The sequence below is a fragment of the Brienomyrus brachyistius genome, chromosome 22, assembly GCF_023856365.1.
Source record: "Brienomyrus brachyistius isolate T26 chromosome 22, BBRACH_0.4, whole genome shotgun sequence".
Classification (NCBI taxonomy): Eukaryota; Metazoa; Chordata; class Actinopteri; order Osteoglossiformes; family Mormyridae; genus Brienomyrus; species Brienomyrus brachyistius.
The window spans coordinates 17,972,407-17,988,342 of NC_064554.1; the positions used below are offsets into that span (position 1 = coordinate 17,972,407).

Sequence of the window (15,936 nt, forward strand, 5' to 3'; positions counted from 1 at the left end):
GCGTGTGACTAAGTGCTAGAAAAAAAAATGCTGTTTTAAGGTCATTTTGCCATCACCTGAGTGCCGCACGAGGAAACTACAATGGGAGTTCAGTGGGAACACTGTCACATATACTCTGACGTTGGGGGCTTTCTGCTTCTCAAGACAGATGCCATTTTCTGACTGGAGCCCTCTGCACATGCTCAGTCTCACCCACCACACACTTCTTAAGTGTAAACCCCTCCAATACAAGGGGGTGGAGTGGGGTTTTATTGGGGGGAGATAACAGTATAAATCAGTATAAATGAAAAATGCTGATCACGCAAACTTTACACGATCGATAAATATACTATTTAAATATTTACAATGAAAGCATATCAAAATGTCAGGAAAAAAAATACCGTAATAAAGCCTTTCTCATTTGAAAATATTAAGCCCAGTCTGAGTAGCGCAGGTTAGATCTATACATAACAACGTAGAACACTGTCACCCAGTTAACAGCGGCACGACCAAATCAGACAGAGCGCAAGTAAGACAGCGATCCTGAAGTAAAAGTGACCATGGAGCACTATTAGAATTTAGGGAAAAGGGATGCTACCACTGTCTAAATACCATTCTCCGCAAGACACTCCATGTGGGCATTGTTACTGCAGTGCATGTTCAAAGAAAAATAAATTAAGTAATTTTGAGGGAATATAAATAAACATAAATTATCACACCTGCAGCAGAAAACAAGCTTAAGAAAAGCTTTTTTTTTTTTTTTAATTATTATTTTTAATGATGTTATTATTTGTAGCTATTTTTAGCTCTTCATCAAACGTGACCTCTGAGGTGGTTCCCATGTATGACGTGTGACAGTCACAGGACAGAGATGAGGCATCCCTGCTAGTACATTCTAATGACCGTCTGGGGGGGGGGGGGGGGGGGTCTGCACCTGCAATCAATTTCGAACCTGAAAACTAGTGTGAGGGGCAAATACACCCCACTAAGCTTCCCCACAACACATGCAGTAACGTATGTTTATTCCACGTACAGACGACAAACATACGTGACCTGATTAATCCAGCAATACAGCTGGGCACTTTCCCGTAGGAAAAAAAAAAGGCTGATGACCCCCCCCCCCCCCCCCCCTCCCACTGCATGCTGGGAATACCGTTTCTGCAAATCCACAGCTGGTGATTCCATCATGCCACACGGAGACCAGAACTGTGTATTAACGATGACAGCAATATCGTTCACTAGGGTAGCAAGAGGTTTGTATCTGTAAACATTAACTTTATGCTAATGGGGAACCATGTCGCTTGAGCCTAATACGTCGACAATTTAAAGTCAAAGCTACAGCCAATCACGACCCTCTGAAGTAGCTCCCTAGCCAATATAGCGGGCATTAAACTGAAATGGCACAGATTTCAAACAAACAGCTCCTGTGTCTCCCCAGTATGTGTGAGCTTTAGCGAGCGAGTGTATGTGCTGATTGTGTTTTAATCCGAATTGTTTCCACGTAGCAACCGTATCAACGCAGGTCGCTAACTTCAGGGCAGCTGTTTCAGTTGCGTAATGGCGCTTTCCGGAAGATTTGCAGAACGGAGGAAGACACGATGCATTTATGTCACGCTGTAGCCAACTAAATGCAACTGCATGGTTTAAAGGAAGGCTGGAATGCAGCGAGCCCACATCCATGTATATCAGTGAACAACTGCGACACCGCGGCACTCAAGCCGTGTCGCGATCCGCAAAGGTACTGGCGACCCCGAGAAGCTCAGCCGGCCCAGAACACTCTGAGCACTCGCTGGTGTATGGAACCAGGAGACTCAGGTAAGACAGGGGCACGCTGCGATCGGGAAGAACCGTCTCACGTCGACCTGGGGGGGGGCGACTTGCAACACAGACAAATGAGTACCGGACTGTTTGGAGTCACTTCATAGGTTCAAATGATCTCACGGGGGGGGGAAAGAAAGGTGTGTGAAGGAGAGACAGTATCGGAACATGTGTGTGTGTGTGTGTGTGTGTGTGTGGGGGGGGGGGTGTGTGTGTGTGTGTGTGGGGGGGGTGTGTGTGTGTGTGTGTGTGGGGGGGGTGTGTGTGTGTGGGAGGGGGGGGGTGTGTGTGTGGGGGTGTCCATGCAAGGTTCTAGGTGGACGTGACAGTGGTGCCGCTGCCCAGTCTGATGATCATCTGCTGGCAGTCGTGGAGGGTGCGCTTGTCGCCCAGCTTCTCCAGGGTGCGGGCGGCGTCCGCCAGCATGCCCACGCGCTGCCCCGGCGCCGACAGGAAGGACGGGGGCAGGTAGCGGCACGCCAACATCACCGCTTCCGCCTGCTCCCGCTGCCCCGGGCGGGTCTCACTCTCCTCTGCTGACAGGCAAACGAACACAGAACAAAGCTTTGGTGATGGGGGGGGGGGGGGGGGTCCCACAATGTCTGTTTTCCAGAAATCGCTCTCTCGGTGGGGGGGTCATTCCCTCCACACGAGTTTGTGCATGTGTGTGTGGCAGATGCCCCTTTCCCAGTCGCAGGCCCCTCCTCACCTGTCCTGGCCCCCGGGGGTGGCGCGTCTCCTCAGGCTGCGGTCTAGGAGCTGGTGGGTGCGCGTGGGACTGGCCCCCGCCATCAGGCGCGCCGTGGCCTCGTGCAGGAACAGCTGCGGGTGTGGAGAACAGGGCCGCCTGTCAGCTACGCGACGCACCGTCAGCCCTCCACTCGAACCTCTCTAGGGCGATTCTAGGATTTCATTTAAGGTGGGGAGTATTCAAGGGGCCATAATTCATATGATGGGGCCAACCTTATCATTAGCCAATGATGTGTTCTGAATCAGTGAGTGATGGGGGGGAGGGGGCACTCTGGAAGCCAATCAGCTTTCAGCTGGGTCCCCACTACTCTATATACCCCTCCCCCATTTCTGAGTAGTTTATGAGACGGCTAAAACATGCCACATGCAGCTACCTGATGCACTGGTTACCATCGTCTAATTATTACAGGAAGGCCGCCAGATTAACTCTTGTGGTCAGCAGAGTGAGCAAGGCCCCTAACCCCCCCATTTCTTCAGGGACTGTGCAACCCTGCTTTCTCAAAAAAAAAAGTATGTCACTACGATCAGCTACACAAAAACAATGTGATAAAATATGTAGTTTGGGACCAGTTAGCTGTTTCTGGTTGTCCTTCATACTTTTATCATCATTTAATTCAACACGGCCCGCCCCCCCCCCCCCCCCCCCCCACTCCGAGCCAACACCTCACCCTGCGCATGGCTGGCCGGAAGCTCTGCGCCAGCTTCCTCAGTGAGCTCAGGTCCTGCTGGAAGCCATGCAGCTCCAACGCCGAGGCCTGCACCGCCCCCTGCTGCTGGGCACCAGCCACTGCGCTCTGCTGCTGGCGCCACACGTTGGTGCGGGTTACCAGGAGGAGGTCACACAGGAGCAGCTGCAGAGCCTGCAGGGGGACGGGGTACAGACACACCCTCCTCTTTATTCATCCTTTGCAGTTCTTACAGTACGTGTCACTTGGCAGTTCTACATATAGCAATAGGGCGATTCCTAAAAAAAGACTGACTACAAGTAAAGCATTTTATAGTGCAAGTTTATTCCCCCCAAAAAAGTCATGAATAATTCGCTGTGATTCTAGTAAGTACTGTACAGGCCTCCCCCCCCCCCCCCACAGGCTGGCAGATGGAAGGTTACGTGATGCAGGGCAGGCAGTGAGGGTGAGGAGGGGCTGGGTACCTGGGACGGCGGGGCGGCTCAGCTCTGTGTTGCAATGCAGCAACATTGCACAAAGGCAGACACATGCAATGCAACTACAATGCACCACAGCACTGGCCAGGACAGCACACAGCCGACACGCGGGACATCGTGGCTCATTTTCGACACTGCTGCTTTGACATTAACCGGGGGGGGGGGGCGGGTTACCTTGTCAATGTTGTTGCTGTGACAGGGGGGGCCCAAGTGTAGGTGGTCCCTAAGCAGGCAACTGGCCCGCTCACTGTGGCTGAGGCTCAGCTGATAGTTCTCCGGTTTGGCCAGCAGGGTGCGCACTGCTCGGAACACACTGAGAGCGGCTCTGGGTAAGGGGCTCCTGAACACAGGAAGCGGGACAAGGCCGTCAGGGACAAAACAATACAGTGTCATTTAATTAATGGGTCATGGAGCCCCATGCAGCGATGTCCGACCCCGACCGGCCCCAGGAGCCCAGCCCACTCACTCAGCAGCCTGCAGACTCTTCGGCAGGTGCTCCACCGCCGGGTACAGCCTCTCGGCGGCGCCGTCGTCACCCTGCAGCCAGTTTATCATGACCACCACAACTTGGGACCACCATTTGGAGTGCGGGTCACACCCTGGGGGGGGGTCACAGAGGTCAGAGGTCATCCGGATCGTAGCCAGACACCGTTAAGAATCGCCACGCCGCTAAAATACCTAAATAAAGGGGGTCTGGAATGTTCTCTGCGACCTCAGAGCAGTCCTTACCGGTGACGGTGGCCATGTTGGACCCCACGGCGAAGGACTGCGTCGTGGCCCCGGCTGCGTCTGAGGAGCTGGTCAGTAGCTGGAGGTACTCCAGGGCGTCAGCATAGTCTCTGTTGGGGCCAGCAGGAGCATGGGGGGGGGGGTTATTGCAGGGTATGGTGGGTGGGGGGGGTCGCCATGGAAATTACGGGGAATCCTCACCCCTCGCTGCTACTGGCCGTCGACTCCCCCTGTGGCTGGGCCATGCAGTACAGCGCCTTCTCCAGCAGGTGCTCCCGGAACGCCTGGGTCACTTGGGCCAACGGGTCGACTGTGGGAATATAAGACGGATATAAGCATCTGCTCCTCATGACCCAGGCAGGCTGCCTCGCCACGCTGCAGCTCGGAATGGGCCTCCACACTGCCCCCACATGGCCGTTATGTAATCAGTAAAGCCCTGACTGGGCGAGATGGTTCTGCTGCAAACTGGCAGTGCTCACTGATGACAGAGATGCCTCCTTACTGTGTCCGGGTTTTAACGCATTTGTGTAGGGCCCCCGAAGTTTGGGCTCCCCCTCTTGGCCCCAGGCATGCACTACACTAGCAGGAGAGGGGGACACCCCCGACCCAAACCCACGGAGAATGAGAGGGGAGGTTCGGACCCGTGTTGCCGGCCTGGCTGTAGATGCTCTCCTTGGGGATGCTGCGCACGGTCCAGTCGCCGTCCACGAAGAAACGGTGCCCCAGAGGGTGGCAGAGCCACTGCATGGCGGGGGGGGACGCTGCCACTGGGGGAGAGGCAGGCCTGCCGGGCACTGCTCAGGAACAGCCTCTGCGGGCAGACATGCCACCACCAGCTGTTAGCATTCAGCCACTAGCGCTGCCACAAGGGGGCGCCACATGTGTCAGCATGCTGCTGCTCTAGGGCCATGGTTACATTGGTAGGAACATTAAAACATACACCTGCACAACACAGCGATGCCTTTAGGGATAAAAATGACGCGGGGAACATAATCCAGGGTTAGGCTCAGCTGTGACTCACTGCGGTGAAGTGCAGTGCCCTCGGCAGGCTGGCCTTGACGCGCAGGGCGGCCGACACGTACACCTCGGCCAGCGTGGCCACGGGCAAGCAGTCGCCGGCGCACTCCGCCAGATTCACCGCGCTCAGAGCCATGTGAATTGCCGACAGGTGGCCACCGCCCAGCTTGCCTACATGGGGAGGGGGGGGGGGGGAAGGGTGTGGATTCAGATCTCACCTTATCCCATCACCTGCCATCAAAACCGCTAAAATGTGTCCCATTAGTGCACAGGCAGGGCACCACATTTATATAATAACTATCCTGGATGTGCAATGAGTCACGATCTAAATAAAATGCATTTCTGTGCCTATTCACAGGCACAAACTTCCTTAATGTAACATTACTGTCATGGAAAATCCGCCCCCAGCCCCCAGGGCAGCAGGCAGCCACTGCACACACTGTGTATTAATACCAGACTCACCAGTCATGTGCAGCTGGTGAAGCCGGTGGTAGACCAGGGCGCCGTCGCGGCTGCTCTTGCGGGCATCCTCCTGAAGGGGGCGATCCGAACGCAGGCCGCCAGCCCTACCCGCCAGCCAGCGGCCCACCCACAGGCGCTGCAAGAAGAGGCGCAGTGCCGCCCACAAGGTTGCGCAGGCCAGGTCCAGCTGGGAGGTGGGTAGAGGCCGGCCCAGAGCCTTCAGGCAGGTCCACAGGTTCTGGGAGGCTTGGGCAAAGTCACCCTGAGCAGAGGGAGGAGAAGAGAAAATGGAGTCAGAGTCAGAGAGAAGACAGCCTCAGGCAGAGAGGATAAAGGCAGAGAAAGGATGGAATGAGAGGCAAAGAGAGACAGAGTCAGAGGCAGAGAGGATGGAGTCAGAGGCAGAGAGGACGGAGTCAGAGAGAGGATGGAATGAGAGGCAAAGAGAGACGGAGTGAGAGGCAGAGAGGACGGAGTCAGAGGCAGAGAGGACGGAGTGAGAGGCAGAGAGAGGACAGACTCAGGCAGAGAGGATAGAGGCAGAGAGAGGATGGAATCAGAGGCAAAGAGAGACAGAGTGAGAGGCAGAGAGGACGGAGTCAGAGGCAGAGAGAGGATGGAATGAGAGGCAAAGAGAGACGGAGTGAGAGGCAGAGAGTGGAGGCGTAAGCAGCTGCAAAGAATTCTGGAGAATAAACAAGTAGGATAGTCACAGGATGACTGAAGTGGGACAGGCTGAAGGAGGACAGGAATGGGGGGCTGAGTGGGAGGGGGTGGGAGAGCAAAGGAAAGACAGGAAAACTGCGGAGGAAGCAGCCAGAATATTAGGCCTGATTCTACAAGAACGAGGGACAGCGGCCAGGAAGCCAGTCAGAAAGGGGGATTTAGGATTTCGGAGGATTAATTAGCACTAATCCCATCAGAAGCATGGCCTCGTGGTACGATTACAGGCGCCTTGTGTGCACCAAGATGCACCACACTGGGGCGTACAGGCGGCTCCCGCCCCACCGGGTCTCAGGACCCCTTACCCGGGCAAGGTCCAGGTCGGCCTGCTTGCGGTGCCTCCAGAAGAGCACAGAAGAGCTCGAGTGGGGCCTGGTCACCGGTTCGCCGTACACCAGCAGCCGGATCAGGACGAGTGCCACCAGAACCACGTTCAGGAGCCAGACGAATAGGGTGGGCAGCATCCAGTCAAGCCAGCCGGCTGTCTCCACTGGGGGGGGGCAGGACAGAGTGAGGGGAGCACATGTCGTAGGCAACAGGGTCGATCTCCACTTCAAATCAAGCCCCAGCACATAAACGTGCCTTGCTGATTATCCATTCATCTATTTAATCTGTCCATCCATCCATCCATCCATCCATCACAGCAGGGTCCTCCACACCTTCTCCGAACTGGCCCAGAATGCTCCGACTTTTCCCAGCATGCCCAGCAGCGCCCGGGGAGCCTCTGGTGGCCACCCCCCCGTACAGCAGGGAAGCCAACGGGTTCAGGGAGAGAAACAGGAAAGCGAAGGTACAGAGGGCCATCCGAGAGCGGTCAAGCATGCCTCCGCCGGCCGGGGGGGGCGGCGTCCGGCTTCACCGGCACCTGATGGGTGCAGAAACGGAGGACATCAGGTCATTCACACCTGGGAGGGTCAGCACACCCCCACAGCAAAACTCTTACTAATGAATCAACTAATTGAATCATAATAACAAACAGTGTACTCCATTTGGGCACTTCCTCACTGCACCAGGAACTGTCCTTTTCAGGGGCTGGGTTTCCACTGGTGTAAAAATTGGGGGCTTTTCTGTACTAATTAAAAAACATGGCTGCAGTATATTATAGGGCTGGACTATGTGCGATGTTAATACTGACATCCAATTCTTACATTGCTAGTCAGCTAGATTAAGATCAGGCTATTTCTTATTGTCCAGACATTATAGTGCAGGGAATTCAAGCATCACTCAAACATCTTCACTCCGTCATAAGAAAATCTGCAAGTTTTGCAATTTTAATGATTATTCCTTTTCAAGACTATCTAGTATATGTAAAATCAGTTTAAAGTTTACCTCCACTGCTTTTGTGCTGCATGCGTTCGCCAAGACAATCATAATCATTGTCCTAGTATATTATACAAAATACTTTATTTCTTGTCATGCCAGCCTGATCGTGTTGTATCTGCGCTTTCCGACCGGATCGCAATTTAAGCTTGGGTCTTTCATTTGTCCATGCATCCATTATTATTACTTTTATATATTTTTTTACTTCGTTTATCATTGGTTCCTGACATTTTTCAAGATGGTGGTTGTACTGCGTTTAGAGGCGGGCTATTTGCTTAACCAATCAACAAAGAAAGCATTTCAAGTCCCACCCCAAAGTACCAAAGAAGTACCCCAGCTGGTTTGGCACTGTAGGTACTGGAACCTTTGGTCCAGAAGTCAGTGGAAAAGGGTAAGTACCAAAAGTACGGTACCTGGTGGAAAAGCACCCCTAATGAACCAGTTCAAGTTCCTGGTACAAAGGTTCAAAGGCAAATTCTGGGATTTGAACTAGCAGCCTTTTTCATGATGCTTTCTGGGGGGAGGCACCTTGGTCTCATCCCCCATGGGGCTGTCAGGCTCCGAGTCACTGCTGCAGTGGGAGAAGGGGCTGCTGTCCCTAGGCGAGCCCACGTCTGAGGGGGGCGGTGTGGGCATCTCGCTCTTCACGCTGCATGGCGGGTCATCCACCTCCATGGCCACCAGGCCTTTGAGGGACACTGCGGACGGGGAGGGGGGTGAGAGGTCAACAATCCCCGGCAGACGCGAGGCATGGATGGCGGGGGTGGTGGGGGCGACGTGCGGCCGCACTCACTGTTCTTCTGGGATGTCATCTTCAGAGCCATGTTCTCCTGCTTCAGCTTCTGGTTGGATTGCTGGAGGAAGCGGATGTAGTCGATGGCCTTCCTAAGCACGGCTGATTTGTTCAGCTGTTTGGGGGGGGGGGGGGGGGGGGGGGGGGCGAGTATAAATCTCAGATGAAGCAAAAATAACACCATTTAATCCCAAAAATCCACTGTCTGGGGAGCTTATTTCCTACTCAAAGCTGATACTGAAGATACTGAAGATACTGAAGCCCCCCGAAGCTGCTAGAAGCCGCTTAATGCTCTCAGAAACTTCTGGAAACTGTCAGAAAACTGCGTGAATCTTTATTCTTTGCCATCGTTCGTACTTTGGCTTCCGTTCCAGCCACCAGGTCTTTGAGCTCGAGGATCTTGTCGTTGATGGAAGACCTGTAGCGCTTCTCGATGGCATTATGGGCGGTCCTCTTCTCGCCCTTGGGGGGCAAGCCTGTGGCCTTGCAGCCCACGGCGAGGCGGTTGATTGGCAGCTTCTCGGCATCCATCACGACGGGCACCGTGGTCAGGATGGTGCCGCCGTTCATCAGGGCCTGTCGAGGCGGGACGAAGTGCGAGAAGACACCGTTAGAGGGCGACAGCAATGGTCTGGACACAGATGCTTCCCCTGCACATGCCTTGTTCCTCATGGCGTACCTGAAGCGAAGTGCTCTGGACAGAAGACGTGGAGGTGGCCAGGGTTGTGATGCAGGGCGATGTCACAGTCGTCACCACACTGCCCCCTTCAGGCTTCAAAGCAGTCAACACAAGGGAGTCAGCCTTGAAGAACTGGGGCTGGAGGAGCACCTGAAGGGAGGGGGGTGGCCTGGAGTGAGGCGTGGCAGCAGGAACACCCCCGAGAAGAGGACACGAACTCCAGACTCTATACCAGCCAAACGCGGTTCATTTAATTCAGTGTCAAAAAAGCACATTAGCAACGCTAAAAACATTAGCCTTGTCCACTGGCAACCGCCGGTAGTAATCCTGGGTTGCTGGTCTTGAGGGATAGGATGGAGAGGAGTCCACATTTTTGCTCCCTCCCCGCTCCCAGTACGTCTGCTAAATCTAGCCATTCCTTCAGAATCCAATCGGATTGCTAGCAAAAAGAGAGACGACGTATCAGGAGATACACTCACAGGGACCTGCTGGACGTGTGGCGATATGGCCTGCATAGGAGGGCTCGACGCAGTGGCCAGGAGGGGCTGAGCCGGCACTCCCTGCACCTGAGTCTGGATGGTCACTGGCTGGATGTGCTGAGGTGAGGTGGCCAAACTGGGAGAGGGCTGGGCGGGGCTTCCTTGACTGACAGCTGTGAGACAGCGTGAGGAGCAGGGACAGGGAATTCAGGATAGCATCACCCATCGGGCTCTAAACACCCTAATTAGGGAGCAAAAACGATTACAATTATTCATCTAACTGTCCTGCTGGGCAAACGTTTTTGCCTAAGGCTGCAGACGTATGAATTTCCTTAACGCTCACATAAAGAAAACGTGACAATAACCCACAGAACAAACTGCGCAGTTTAGGACGCTGTCCCTGTGTTCAGAAGGTCATTGGCTCAAATCCCAGGGTTGGCAAAATGATGTTAACGTTGGGTCCTTGAGCAAGGCCCTTAACTCCAGGGACTGGTTGAGCCAGCTTTCTCCAAAAAAAAAAAAAAAAACTCAAAAAAAGCATATGATAAATAAATAAAACGTAAATTTCACCAATTAAACCAGGTGTTTCCACAGTACACAGGCTGCGTGGTAAATAGTCCAGGTAACCTGCTAGTGATAGCGAGGATTATCCCAATTATTTTCCGATTATGGCGCAAGGAATAGGAAGGGTGATGTTCACACGGAATTTGGAGTAGCAGGTCAGGGTCACGGCAGCTGCCAACAGCAACCTGCCCTTTGAACCCACTGGCCACGTCCCGCTCTGCACGGTTACCTAACGCGGACCTGGCTGGGGGGGGGGGTTGCACCGGTCTGCCACACATTTTCGGAAGGCGTCCCTTTGCCACCCTCCTGGTCAGGTAGGAGGATCCCACGTGTCAGCGAGGCGAGCTTCGAAGTCGCAGTCAGGGCCAAACACGCCGACGGCCTGAGCATGCCATTACTCAACGGGAACACGCAACACACTGTGGAATTGCATCACCTGATCACTAACAATGGTGCGCCTTAGTCATCCTCATGCCTCGTCCTACCCTACAGAAAATCATGCATGAGCTCCACATACAAGCCACTGAAATGAAGATTCTACACGCAGGATCGTAGTCAGCAATTAAAATACTCCAAAACACACCTAAACAAGAACAACGCTGCCAGCAACCACTCAATCTGCACAGAAGGTTGAAATTCACTCTGCTGATGATATATTTAACAGTTTATTTAACGGTTTTACAGACAAAAATAATGACACAGACTAATCAAAGCTATCTTCTCATCCACGGTTCACAAGTTCACTGACTAGTCCAAGAGGGACAGAGCTTGCAGTTTCCCTTTTTCTTTTTTCCAGTTCGGTCTAATCTTCCCAGGTGGTGTTTTGCAGATTATTACATAAATCTACACCTCGACATCAATGACCCCACCTTTCATTTCCTCCCAAAGCTTCATGGGAGTAGAAAGTGCTCAAGGACAAGGCGGTCAGCGGACTGACGGTAACCTCTGAAAACGCCCCAAAATAAACCACAAGTTCATAGGACAGAACAGAACAGAAACTGCTCCAACTTCACTATCCCTTTGAGGAAGTCTGCAGCCCCAAGGTGATATGGTCACTCTGCCAGTCACAGGATTCAAACTCACAGCCATCCGGAAAAGGGCGAAAACATCCGAAACCCATCTTTCCGTAGGCAACACTGTTGTGCAGTGTTTAGAAACTGCAAAACCACCATTTCTGGCTGCTCAGCTTACACATGTACAGCTTACATACAGAAATACGTACTCTTAGACTTAAGTCCCCTCTTTCAGTCTGGAGTCAGGCAACAATTTATTTCACAACATATAACTGTGTGCCTGACAAACATTGAAAGTACAAAACCCATTAACACATCATCCAAATCAGCAGCTTAATAAATGAAAAGGCCCAGTGACATGCATGGCTGTCTTCAGGGGGCAGCTTGACAGCCGTTTAATGACTAGTATGAAAGCTAAGACCTGCAGCGTAAACGTGACCCCCGGGGGGGGGTTACCTGATCAGATGGGGAAAGATCACAGCAAAGGTCGGACAGAAGCGGTTGACTGCGTGGGGATCCAGGGCCTGCTTACCTGTGAATGCGTTCTGATTGGTGTAGCCGGTCTGCGCAGACGCCAGCTGCTGCGCTGACGGAGCGGCAGAGGTGAAGAGCGCCTGCGTGCTGCTGCTAATCACCTGGGCCATCCCCGCCGCAGGGTGGATCAGCACCGGCTGGCTCACGGGGTGCAGGGCTGCCGGGCTCGGCTGCATCTTGGCAGGACGCACCGCTGGGCCCGGCTTAGCAGGAGGGGTCGGGACGAGGGGGCACAGGGCCGGGGGAAGGGGCGCCGGCTGCTGGAAGGCAGGAGGGGACTGGAGTGCCTTGGAAGGGGGAGTGGAGCTGGGGACAGTGGGCGGGCCCAACAGGGCATCCAGGTGAGGGGTACTGCCAGGCTTTCGGGGAGACGAGGAGGTGGAGGAGGAAGATGGAGATGAGGGAGAGGAGGTGGCATGGGAGGGCGGAGGAAGGTCCGGGGGCGGAGCAACGCCACCAAACTGCTGTTGCTCAAATAGTCCCGGAAACTCCATATCATGGTTCAGATACTGCAGCATGTCTGTGAAAACAGAGGCGAACGATCCAGTTACAAAAACACATTTTGTGCAATTACACTCTCACTTCCTATACCACAAAAATACACTCTGGCTCATTAACAGGTACTGCCACTCCGGGAAGCACCAATCAGGCTTCACGATTATTATTAAAGCAGAGCCAACACCCTGCAGCATTCAACCAGACATTTACATATTTTAGTTAACAGACACTGCAAAAGCACTGGCTTCTGCTTACTGACACTGCACGGTTGTTGGTGATAACTGCCTGTTTATGATGCCTCTGACATGGTCAGTCTCAGCCAGGATGCTGAAAAGCAGGGAAATATCACTTTACTGGGGGGGAGGGGGGGCTGGTTTGTTTTCCTGCAGCAACAGAGGGGCAACGTCCCCCCCCCCCCCCCCCCAATCTCAGTCTCTGCAGGCCACCGCGACCACAGTCCATTAACCGCGGGAGGAAATCTATTACCAGCTTAACGGGGCGCTAAAAGTCATCAATACCCGGCTGAAAAATCCAGAAGCGTTCGGGCAAGAAAAGGATAGAAGTCGATGTTTGGATGTTTGCCGAGAACGTAAACGCTGCACCCAGTGGGCATGAAAAGGGAGGATAGAAGCACCATCCCACCCGCTCTGTATTCTTACACCGCAAGGCAGATTGATCATTCAGGAGACTGGTCCTCGCAATAGGCACCACACAGATTATTAGAAAATAGTTATATATAAACTAATAAAAATAGTTTTTAAATAATATTGGTAACAGCAATTACTGGTAATTTTGGAACATACATAAACAAAATGAAAAAGTACTGCATATTATGCATCATAGAATTTTTAGAACAGATAAATCCCGAATGTACTCCGATCGCTATTTTTTTTTATGAGCATCTATGAGATCAATTATATCGGCCATAAAAGAGACCGATGACTCATTATGCAGCATGGGACTAAATGTCCGGGTGCCGAGGGGTGCGAATGGCAGGGATCTCTACCCGCAAGGGGGGAAATAAATAAATAATCAAAAAAACATAAGTGGGATCAGTCAGGCAATGTTGTGTATGAGGTGATCGCTGGCAGCCAATGGGACGCGCCCTAGACGCTTCGCCATAAGGACCCGCCCCCAAGACTGGAAGAAAGCGCGTCTGTTAGCTGCCGCTTCCCCGAGACCAGCGACCCGGGGTTACTATCGGCCATTGTCACCAACCACTCCGGCGAGGGGTTACCAGCGGGCAGTGCTAACGTTTTTAGCATTGCTAATGTGCTTTTCAGCACACACCTTATATGTATCTCGCAGCAAAACTATTATAAATGAATAATGCGTGCATTAATGAAAAGATAGAAACGAATGTATGCGCCGTACTTATAAATAACTTGCTCTCTACACTATGCTTTAAAATTTAAAAGCTTAGCTTTGTATCAAAAGAAACCTGGTAAGATAATCCCTGTACACAAAGACATTAAAATATAACTGAAATGTGTTTGCTTGTCATTAAAAATACACAGAGTAGAATAAAGCAGCGTATTATTAAAATAAACTCAAACGTCTTTCGGGTGAACTCGAGGAAACGCACGATAGTAACCCTACATGACGTCATCTATACAAGTTTGAAGGGGGCGGGGAGCTCGCATGGCAACTTTACCTCATGCTCTCCACACCGAACTGGAAATCTGCACAGAATAATGCACATTACTACATGAGATGTCACGCCTTTAAGCTGCAATATGACATACGTACTCAATAAAGATGATGGATAGTATGGAGCCTTTTAGATTTGCCAACTAGATGCATTTCGCTTTCCTCAAAACATATCAATGCAGCTGTTAGCCGACTATGCCGGTGTACCATTACTATACTATCCGTACGTACAATCGTGAGGTCTATTAACCGCAGTTATACACATATCGTTTGCGATCCTGGAATTTTCTGCAACTGTAGCCCCCGCTTAGTTACACCGGATCATGGGACACTCACGGTCGGGTGCTCGGTCCGGTGACAGTGCCTTACCATCAATGTCGCTCAACAGCGCTGTGTCAATGTCGCTGGGATCGCCGAGTGAGATGCTTGGGTCCAAGCTCTCCAGCGACGGATCGTCAAAGGACAAGTTGTTCATCGTGACTTATTTTACAAATTTATACCAATCGCAATCGATTCCGAATGTCTACGATGTGCCATTCAAATGACAGAATTCTTGCCGTTGCAACACGTAAAAGTAAGCGGTTGCGTACACTAGAAGACCTCAAAGTACATAACTTAGTACTGATTTCTCTACCTATAAGCAAGACTCTTCCGCCTCCATACTGATACTCAAAGCAAACTTGTCTAAACACTCAGTAACGAGTGTGCACTAACTTGCTTGAGGAGGATCCAGACAAGCCCCCAAGTCCCAAATGATTGACACACAGATTAACCAATCATCTACGACATTATGGTGACTCACGAATCCCTGTAATTTGCGAGCTCTCTCCAACAGACCTTTCAGATATAATATCAACAGGGCTATTTTTGACCATTCTGCTCCGTTTTTTCATAGGGGTTCCTTCCAGTATATTATTTTCTTATTCTCAACCGTGTATATATGTTGACAATCATCATTTTCCCTTTAAATCTATTTCAGGCAGTCACTAAGATTACATTAACATTTGCATGAAAAGTATTCGTTGCATTTCTTATTTAGAAACAGAATTTAACCATAACTCGTTGACGGCAAGGAACAGGAATTTAAATTAAAATGTTATAGTCAGAAACTGCTGCTATTAAGCTGGATTTTAGATGTGCATTGAAAGTGCTTCACTTTTCTTTTAAAGCATCATTATTGGAATGTATCAAGTGGTTCTGTATGGTGGGTAGACTGTCGAAAGCGACGGAGTAAGAGTGCTGCACAATACCGACGTTAACAGGCCGGGGCGCATTGTGCGCCACTTCCCGAAGTGTGGCCACTTTAACGGACGGTATTCGGCTAACTACGGCCGACCGTTCCCATCGCGGACACACCGGGGGAGCAGCCAATCACACGGCTCGGGGATGGACTTAGTGGATGCTCAAGTTAGTGTGACGCGCGCCAAAGACTCCGCCTGTAGAACCAGAGCGAGCGACCAATTGCTGCGTTGGGAAAGCAGTGGGGTGATATGACGTCACAGCGGTGCCTTTGCGGTTACATCATTTATTCCTACTTAATGCCGGGGGGTGAGTTTTCAGGTTAACAGACAAAACGGACCTGCATGTCAGTGAGCAACAAATTTGAGATAATATGTGAAAACAATTCAGTTGCCAAACAGTTCAGCATGGGAAAACACTATCCTTTTATGCTCAGCAAAATGTCAGATGGTGCACAGTTTAGTGTACGACGCAGCATACAAAAAAATTGTAATGACATAAAAAAAAAATTCGCGCATTAAATGACT

General features: G+C 51.6%; 1 protein-coding gene across 1 annotated transcript; it reads right to left on the reverse strand.

Annotated features, from left to right (window-relative positions):
* Positions 1 to 711: 711 nt before the first annotated feature.
* Positions 712 to 14,887, reverse strand: srebf1 (sterol regulatory element binding transcription factor 1). Its single transcript, XM_048990921.1, is given in 21 exon segments — positions 712 to 2,333; positions 2,517 to 2,619; positions 3,216 to 3,407; positions 3,884 to 4,049; positions 4,176 to 4,308; positions 4,439 to 4,548; positions 4,640 to 4,748; positions 5,080 to 5,194; positions 5,196 to 5,249; positions 5,460 to 5,626; positions 5,918 to 6,179; positions 6,946 to 7,130; positions 7,300 to 7,465; positions 7,467 to 7,505; positions 8,489 to 8,658; positions 8,754 to 8,868; positions 9,111 to 9,329; positions 9,433 to 9,582; positions 9,912 to 10,084; positions 12,021 to 12,542; positions 14,540 to 14,887. Coding segments are annotated over 21 exon segments (3,480 nt in total). The 5' UTR covers positions 14,646 to 14,887; the 3' UTR covers positions 712 to 2,109.
* Between the last annotated feature and the right edge of the window lie 1,049 nt (positions 14,888 to 15,936).